At 51.6% G+C, this 9,450-nt stretch overlaps 1 protein-coding gene across 1 annotated transcript; it reads left to right on the forward strand.

Moving 5' to 3' along the window:
• Positions 1-2,782: 2,782 nt before the first annotated feature.
• LOC137148575 (C-type lectin domain family 2 member D-like) lies at positions 2,783-9,117 on the forward strand. The gene is made up of 5 exons (XM_067541458.1): positions 2,783-2,990; positions 4,672-4,767; positions 6,606-6,793; positions 7,787-7,890; positions 8,922-9,117. The coding sequence occupies exons 1-5, from the start codon at positions 2,783-2,785 to the stop codon at positions 9,052-9,054; spliced, it is 729 nt and encodes a 242-aa protein (XP_067397559.1). The 3' UTR covers positions 9,055-9,117.
• Positions 9,118-9,450: the final 333 nt, after the last annotated feature.

Genomic DNA, 9,450 nt, shown 5'->3' on the forward strand with positions numbered 1-9,450 from the left:
AACTTTATGGGCATGACTAAAGTCAATGGGACCACTTATGTGCTTAAAACAGTCTGCAAGATCAGGGCTCTGTTTAGGTACCAGAGTAGGAACTGTTGAATGCAAAGCTATTTTGAAAAATACATAGGCAGCCATATACAATTGAATAGAAATCCTAATGAGTGAAGTCCCAATTGAGGGAGAAGTTATCGCTCTTGCATATTGCACTTAAAATAAAATCCTTGCAACTGACTAATGTTGAGTAGATCTTTGTATCATATTGGCCAAGATTTTCCAGAAGTGGCTTCTAAGTCTGAATCGAGACATTTAAAAGAAGCCTGACTTTTCACATAGTGCTGAGCTTGACTTTCAGAGGGTGGCTGGTCCTTTAAGGTTCTCTAATTGACCACCCAAATTCACTAGCCCCTTTGGCAAACCTTGGCCTTAACTTTTCATCTTATTCTGAAAAGCTGTGTGTGCGCATTTCTGAGCAAATGAACTGTCATTTTAAGGTTTTGTGAGGAGTATCAACTCGTTTTCCACAGAAGCTAAAGTAGTCCGTGAGGTTTAGAGCGAGGGAACCTTCCCAAATCTCTGAACTGCCCTGGGATTCAGGATGACGAGTAAAGAGGGAGAGGCAGCTTCTCAGCTGATACAAATCCCTAGCTCTAGTATTCAATGGAGCTCTGATCATTTAACTCACTGAGGAGCCTCTGCTCAGATTTCTGGAAGAGAAACTCCTGTGAACAGTGTCAGAGCGATCCTGTGCTGGGAATTTTTGAGAACATGAGCCCAGCTCTTCAGTGGTATGTAAGTGCTGAATTCACACCGAAATCTAGTGTTTGCAGGAGCTGATATTTGAGGCTCTGGGCCACAGGCTACGGCAACCAGACTTGTTTTATGTAAAGTTGAATAGAAACCAACGTAGCCTTAGAAACTGACAGCCCTGACGTTTGACTTAAAATAGAAATGTAGAAACTCAGCAGCTGAACAGCGATTGATTTACATCCCCACCAGGGTCTTTTGCATTAGAAACAGGAACTGGCGGTTTTGGGGGGTTTCAGATGTTGAACATTTTGCGCTGCACCCGAAGCCGGCAGGCGCAGAAGCAGCGGCTGGAAAAGCAGCGAAGTAGCGCCCAGGGGCCGCGAACAAACCCGAATCCCGGGACTCGCGCGGGAACCGTCCGGCTCGTAGGCAAAACCTGCCCGAGTCCGCCTGGGATCCGCAGCTCGGAACTAGGCAGCGCCACGTGCGACTGGGGCGGGACTCGGGTGAGTGACAGGCGGGGTTCTATGGTCCCCCCGCAGCTCGGAACTTCCCGCGGCTCGGCTGGTCTTGTTCTTTTCCTGGAGGGCGGGGTGTGTCCGGCAGACTCTGGCCAATGGGATGGGAGCGGGGACCGGGGACGCTGCCCCCCGCCCCCGCTGGAAGGAGCCCGACCCCGAACCCAGCTTCGGCTCTAGCCCCATTGACCGAACCTGGGTTTCCCTCTTACGGCTCCTCGTCTCCTCCGCGGCAGAAACCCCCTCCCCGCTCCCCCACCGCACAGCAGAGCTGCCCTTGCTGCCCCTGGGGGGCCTCCCTCTCCATTGCCCCCCGTCACTGGCAGGGGGCGGGGCAGACTGTCCCTTTCATTGCCCCCCAGTTACTGCCCGCAGAGCAGCTGGGGCTGAGAGTTTAATCGGGCTGCGGGGCAGAGGCTTGTCCAGGGTTGATGTCAATCCACTTTTCCACTTGTACTTCAGTTGTGTGCTGAAGAAAAGGGGTTTCTCACTGGTAACCGTTAACCCAGGTCGCTCTGTGACTGACCAGAGCCTTCACACTGGATCTGGTGCATCTCTTGCTGCCTAGGCTGGTAATGTCACACTGTGACTAGAGACATCTATTGATGCAATAACAGCTTAATATTTACAGATTCGTATTCATTGCACATGTTAGAATTTAGTGTGTTAGGAAATGAGGAGATCTTGCTCATTTACTAGATAATTAACTTTTGCTGGTGACGTGTGTCAAGCTGCATTAGGATGGTAACTGGAATATAGATAAACACAAAGCGGCACATGCCATTTATTTTTATTAAACAAACGTGCACCCACTAGCATAGCCCCTGGATCCCTCAGAGGATCAAGCCCTTTATACAGTACATGGCCTATTGTGCCTTATGTATAAAGCTTGACATGAAAAGTGAGAAGTTTTTCACTTGATTTTTTTCTTTTATATAGGAAAGCCGCCTTTATCTCAAAGTTTTTTATATGGGCTCATGAATTCAACATATTGAGTTTCTATTTAAAACTTTTAATAGATTATAATAAGCTTAGCCCTTAACATACTATGTATTAATTCAGACTTCATTTTAAACAGGTTAATTTAAAAAAGGGAAGAAAAAAACATGTAAAGGTTTTTTTTTTTTTTTCTGACGGTGAACAGAACCATTGAGGGCACCTGGCAGTCGGGCTGGGACATCTGCCACAGCTTGGAACCCACCCTGTAGGCTCTGAGGACTCGTCTACACATATATCTGCATCTACTTAGTGGAGTGAAACTGGTGCAAGTGTGTATGTGGACACTCGTATTTCAGTTTATCTTCAAACTCTTCCTAAAGGACTTCAGCTGAATCAAATCAGCCTGGTTCAAACACTTGCACTGGTTTAACATCAGACAGTAAACTAAACCAGTGCAGATCTGAACATAGACCAGCCCTGAATCAGATGTCATGGCCCCTGAGATGGAGCTGATTGGAGCCCAGCACGTGTTCCAGGCTTGAGGTGTGAGAGGAGAGATGGAAGAAGGAGGGTGTCCCATGGATGAGGAACAGCAGCTGAAGAAGGCCCTTAACCAGTGTGAACCTGTGGAGAAAAGATGGGAGCCAGGTGATGGAAAGAGGCTGGTCAGAGTCACTGAGGCATGTCCAGAAGGGGACATGCTTTCAACGGTGTCTGAAACTGTTCAAACTACCACGTGTGGGTGCAGCAGGAAACTGAGTGTGCCAGTGAGCTCCTATGGAACAGGTACCCAGCTTGTCTCTGCTGCTTATACTTCCTGTGCCTGCATTTGGCCAAAGGTCTTGCAGTGGGCAGAGGTTGCTACCCCGCTGAAATCCTGATCCCCATCTCCCTCTGGTCCACATCACATTTGTTCTCTGTGGAAAGTGAGAGGTGCATGGAGGCAAGACCCTGCATGTGCATGAAAATGAACCCAAGTCTGGGGGTGGCAGGTAACACCATCTGCTCCTGCATTTTTGCTGGTGCAGCTGCTGTGCCTGTGAGATGTGGCCCTGAGCTCTGGGGAAAGCTCTTCCTAAAGCTGATGTGCAGGAAGAGGGGGATGGGGATGTTGAGATCTCCAAATCTCTCATGCTGGAGCTGGAAGCTTCATCTCCCCTGGGGTGGCCAGGGGTCATTCCCCTGAGTACCCCTCTGTCGGTGTGTCACTGTCACTGATGGAAATCCCCTCTCTGTCCTGAGAATCAAGATTTCAAAGGAAACTTTCTTCAGACACGGAGAGTCAAGAGTTGCAGGGAGTCTGAGAGATCGGACCCTTGTGTGAACTCTGGGGCAGGAGCAGAGAGGCCAGTCCTTAGTCTGGGGGACCTTGGGCTTGCTTCAGACTCTCAGCATAGAGATTCCTGTATGTGCGGCAGGAAGAAGATTGATAGATCTTCCTGTTGTACATCTGATGCCTTTGCTACTCTGCCCTCATGTAACTGCACTTACATCTAGAGAAGGAGCCTTAGAAAACCCAGTGGGTCTGTCCCAGGATGGCTGCCCCCAGGGTCTCCCAGTGTCTCTTCTGTTAAATGCTGTGAACCTGACGATAATGTAGCTGCAAATAGAAAAACTGAACCCCGTGTTTCTCAGACGGTCAGAGGCTGCAGTCTGTGCTGGGCATGTCTTCAGGCAGCTCTGACACCAGGTGGATTTTGCATGAGCTAAAGAGAGAGGCAGGGGGTGAGTGGCCCAACCTCTGACTGGTCTCTGACTGCCTGACTTAATCCAGGAGGTTGGGTGTGGCTGGAGTAGACAGGGACAAGGAAATCAGGTCGATATAACAGACTACTTCACTCAAGGGTGTGAAAAATCCACAGTTTTGAAAGATTCAGTTTAAACCGATCTAACCCCTAGTGTAGACAGGACTAGGCTGCCAGGAGAATTCTCCCATCAACCTCACTATCGCGTCTGTGGGAGGTGGAATAGCTACTTAGAAAGAAGCTCCCCCTCTGGCCTAGGTAGTGTCATCACTGAAATGCTACAGCAGCAGGTGCAGCATTGAGTGTGTGGGGAAAGTCTGATTATTTTTTCAATCTGCTTCTTCCCAGTTGAGGCCAGAAAAAAGGTGAGTGAGTGACACATTCCCAGCACTGGTCAACTGTGAGCCGAGGGTCAGTCTGTGTAGCAGATCTGAGTGTCTGGGCAGGAGCAGTGGGAGAAATTCAACAGTCCAGTGGTATCTTCTAGTTCTAGGAGCCATTTAACTATGTGCTGGTTGGGTGAGTGTGGGGGTGATTTGGGACTGGGCGAGTTTATTATTGTGTTTAGCCCTCGGACTAGGGGGCTGTAGTTCCTGTCTGTACACAGATAGGGGAGGGACACACTCTGGTAGTCAGAATAGAAACTTGCTAGACCGACACTCAGACACTGATCCTGTTAATGTGTCTGCTCTCCAGAAGCTCTCAGCCTTTCTCTCTTTCAGGCTCTGGGTCTAACGTCAAGCTCAGGAAATGCGCTTCCTGGCAAGTCCTAGTCCCAGTTCTGATCATCATCGCTACCCTAGCAGCATTTCTAGCAGGTAAGGGCCTGGCCCACCCAGTCTCTGCTCCCCTGTGTCCGTGGGGGGGCAGGGAAGTGACTAACTAGTGAATCCAGTGGGTCTAAAATGGTTTGTCCTGATTTAGCTGTTAGACATAATAACTCTGCCTCTGAGCATTAACCTACTGCACTGGCCCTTCAGATACGTCCCTAGTATTAGACCCAGGGTTAAATTTCAGAGACAGTGGTGTTTTGAGGGTCTCCGGCACCCGGGGGCCAAGCTCACATTTGCACCCTCCCCCCGCCTCACGTCCCTCTTCGGGTAAGGCAGGAGGGATCTCAGCACTGCCCACCAGGTACCCCGGGGGGGGGGGGGGTTGTACCTGCGGAGGGGCATGAGGTGCGCGGTGGGGTGGACTCAAATGCAGGCTTGGCTCCGCCACCCCCTGATCCCAGGACTTACTGGCACACACCGCCCGCCTACCCCCTGCAGGCCTGCACCTCGGTGCCAGCTCGGATGGGGACAGTGGGCCGGACCTTCACAACATGTGTGGGAGGAGGCATTGGGGGTGCCCCTCAGAGCCTCCTGCGTCTCCAGCCCTCCACCTGTTGTGAAGGGTCAGCCAGGTGTAACCCCCCCCCCCCCGCAGTTTGGCCTGTCATGACGGGTGGTGGGTGAGTGGGGTTTTCAAAAGGAGGTAGCCAGAGTCAAGGGGCATGCCATGAAGGTTGCCGGCTGTGGGGCTGGAGCGGCGGGTAGCTGCGCTCTGGGCTGGTCTTTCACAGTGGGCGGGGGTCATCAGAGTCTCCTGTATGTCCTAAAGGGCCAACCTGCCACCCCACCACAAGCCAGCACCCGGGGGCCTGCCCCCCCCAATGCCACTCTTCAGGGAGACTTTCCAAGGAGGTTGTATAACCCCGTCCCTGCTGCTGCACTGGGGGAAGAAGGCTGGGGAGGGGCTTTCAAAAGGAGGTTACCAGAGTCGAGTGCCCCCTGAATTTCCCTGCGAATTGGGACAGACGTGCTGAAGGCTGTTGGAGCAGGTCCCAGCTGAACCGTCTCTTTAAAGGGTGACTTGGGCACTGAACCTTTTTAACGCACCTCTTAAACTCACAGACAATTCCCATTTCTGAGTGTCTGGTGCCACTTAGTGGCTATTCATGTCTCTGCAAACAGCACTTTGTAAAACTAATTCACATGGCTCCTAATACTCTGCACAGACTTCTTTTAAGCACAGGATACAATTCGCTGAGCTGTGCTAGTCCCTCCCACCCAGGGCTAGGAACATAGCTCGAATTCTCAGGGGAACAGACTCCTACATTGAGCAAATCTCTGCTGGGCTGGCTCTAGCATCAGATTATCTGGGAGCCTGTCCCTTGCACAGATTAGTGCCATCAGGGTTTGTTCTCTAATGTGAGTCCAATCCCATCTTCATCCCAACATACATCTCTAATGCACAGAGCCTGGCTGGGGAGCCAGCGGGCTGGGTTAGCAGGATGTCCCTGGTTTAGCTGACCCAACGTACCACACAATCTTTATTTTTATTTGGTTTGAATATTCGTCTGTGCTAGCCATTAGGTAATATTCCCCCTACCTGCCTGCTCCACGCCTTCATGGTGCATCTGGTGTTATCACACTCTGCTCTTGGTTGCTTGTTAGCTGCAATTTCAGTTAATTGGACCACTAAAACTAAGCCACTAAAGAGGCAACCGACCCCCTGCTATCTTGTTTCAAATGGCCTATTTCCTCACTCAGCACAGCTGCCAGGGGTGTAAGGAGCAGCCTGGATCTGAGGGATTCTCTCCCCTCATTTGCTCAGACAGAGTCAGGCTGGTTGGACACAGTCTCTGACCCTGTATTACCTACCTCATTTTCAGTGGAAAAATCCAAACCACCTCTGGCTGCTCCAGCCTCCCTTGCTGGGCCCTGCTGCCCAGAGGGCTGGATCGGATACCGAGGGAAATGCTATTATTTCTCAGAGACTGAAGGGAACTGGACCTACAGCCAGAGCCAGTGCTCTTTACTCAGCGCCTCCCTGGCTGGGATCGACAGTGAGCAGGAAAAGGTGAGCGAGCGGCAGATGCTTTATCTGAACAGATGGGGCTTGGCAGGGCTGGAATCAGGCTGGGCTGAGCCCTGGGTCCCAGAAATTGCCCTGTTGCCTCTTATGCTGGGAAACCTGAGAGTGTTTCTGGCAGCCAAATCCCAGCCCTGGCAAGAGCTGGGCTCACAGTCAGGGGTCACAGGGATCCCTCACTCCCAGCCCAACCTCCTCTTCCCCAGAGCCCCAGGCGGGAGGATCCATCTCTGTAGGGCTGGGCTGGCCCTGGCCACTGGCTGCCTGTTGAGAACCTGCCTCCCCAGCTCACCACAGCCAGTGACTTCATGGGGTGGGCTCCTTGTCCTGGGGAAACACTAAGGATCTTGGGCTCTGCTGGGAGTGAGCTCAGCCCTTCCTCAGAGCAGGTCCTGCCTGTTAGTCTGAGCAGGGGCGCTATGTGCAAAGTGCTGGGAAGGAGCCTGGCAGGTGCCAGCAACTGGAGAAGGGCAGGGGCAGGTCTGTCCATGTAAACACGGATGTGGGGATGGAGACAGAGGGGCTGAAGATGGACTCTGAGCAGCCTCCAGCTCCTTCACGTGTCCCCAGCTGAGCATGTCCCAGTCTGATGGGGCTTCCAGGAAACTGGGATTCTCGGTCAGCGATTGGCTCACTGGCTGAGGCTGCTGTCACAGGGCGGAGCTGCCAGCTGCTGTCCTGATGGCCCTTCACTTACCAGCTCTGACCCCTTCCAAACCTAGAAGGGGCCAGTGGAGGGAAGAACTGTTGCTCTAGCAGAATCCTGTCTTGTGACCTACAGCTGGATCATTAGATTGACTTGTTCTCAGTCTCCCTGTGGCCCGGGCTGGGCTGGTGTTGTTAGACCTGGGGCTCTCAGCTGGCAAACTACAGGTGACCCATCCAAACCTGAAATTCTGAGCAGTAGCCACACAGAGCCACAGGGCAGGCGAGCACCACAGTCATTGGCCTAAATATAATTTGGTTTGTCTTATTTTTCAGAGTTTCCTGCTTCTCTATAAGGGCTTTTCTGACCGTTGGATCGGCCTCCAGAAGGAGCTGGGCCAGCCCTGGAGATGGCCCAATGGCACCGAATTCGACTTCCGGTGAGTCCCTTTCCCTCTAGTGACGTCGTCAGTGTTAGCTCACAGGTGTCGCTGTGCTGCCAGTGGAACAAAAATTTATCTAACCGTGGGGGGTGTTTGTGAGAATGTGTCTGGATTCTTCCCCCAACATTTGAGGCCCCAGTGCAGTGTTGTCATTATTATTTGTATTACTGAAGTGCGTTAGGAGCCCTAGACCAAGGCCCCATTGTGCTAGGCAGTGTACAAACGCAAAAGAAATTTCAGAGAGGGTGCCACACAGAGTGTGTATGAGTGACCTGTGGAATCTCCCCTTTGGGGTTGAATGGTTTCTTCCCCAAATGGTTTACAATATAGCACAGTCCTGGAGACGGGGAAGGCTGCTGCTCCCTTGGAGTGGACATTAACCAGAGCTCCCTTCCCCCCAGTGGGCTGTGTCAGTGGAAGTTAAACCCCTTAACTCTTCTGAACTGCGTAGTATGGAGACTAGCGTCTGCTCTGCACTGTTGGTGTAACTTGAGGGTCTCTCCCTTGGAAGGTGCTAGACAGAAATCTCATTTCACTATTAAGAGTCTGTCCTGATGCCCCTATGGACTGAAACAGGCTCGCAACACTCTGACAGTCCCAGAGCTGCCTGGGGAGGATTGTATCAAACTCTTTTCCATGGGGAGCTGCTGCTGTTTGCTGCCATGTGAGAGAGGCCTGTGGAATCTCTCCCCTTTGGGTCAAATGGGACTGGAGAGAAAGTTTCAGTCTAGGTGACAGCATCAGGCAAAGCTGAGTGGCGGGCAAGTCGTGCCAAATATCTACCCAGCATAAAGAGATCACTGGAAGCCCCAGCTGTTGTTTTTCAGCCCACAGCCCCTTCTCCCTCTCCCTGTCCTGCAGTACCTGCTATCTTCCTACACTCTTACTTTCCCCTTTGCCAAGGAGGAGTCTGAAATGGGACAGATGTCCCTGCTTGCACCTCCTCCCTTCGCTGACCTGCCTGTGTGTGTAAGTGATGGGGAATGCCCAGCGCTCCCTGACTCCAGCCCCTGCTGTCTGTGTTGCAGGTTTCCAATAAGAGGAGGAGGCGACTGTGCATATCTGAGTGAAGAGAACTGGATCAGCAGCTCGAGGTGTGGCACAAAGAGACTCTGGGTCTGCAGCAAACCTGATGTCCTTACAATGAGAGAAGGGACGTGACATGGAATCACAAGTTTGAGACTTGTTTGGACTCTGGAGTTCACAGGACTTTCTCTCTCTGAGTGTCCCTCTGCAGTGCTTAGCTCCTGTTCCCCTGCACAACTCACAGAACACTCGGATTTGCTGTTCCCAAAGGAATCGTACACACGAGCTTACAAGGTTCAACTTGGGATCACCCCTCTGGTTAACACACAGCACCTCGGTAAACTTATCCTCCTTTGCACTATAAATATATTATCAATGAACAGAAATTCAAGTGAGAGAGAGAGTGTGACACTCTGTGCCTCAAAGCTGCCCCCTGCATCCCCATTATTCAGCAGTGTCCTAGAATTGTTTGGTACAAAATGTGCCTTGAGGTTTCAATTTGAAAGTCTTGTTCTGTTGAACATTAACATC

The sequence above is a fragment of the Emydura macquarii genome, unplaced genomic scaffold, assembly GCF_026122565.2.
Source record: "Emydura macquarii macquarii isolate MOO-44397 ecotype Brisbane River unplaced genomic scaffold, CSIRO-AGI_Emac_v2 contig_663, whole genome shotgun sequence".
In the NCBI taxonomy this organism is placed as follows: domain Eukaryota; kingdom Metazoa; phylum Chordata; order Testudines; family Chelidae; genus Emydura; species Emydura macquarii.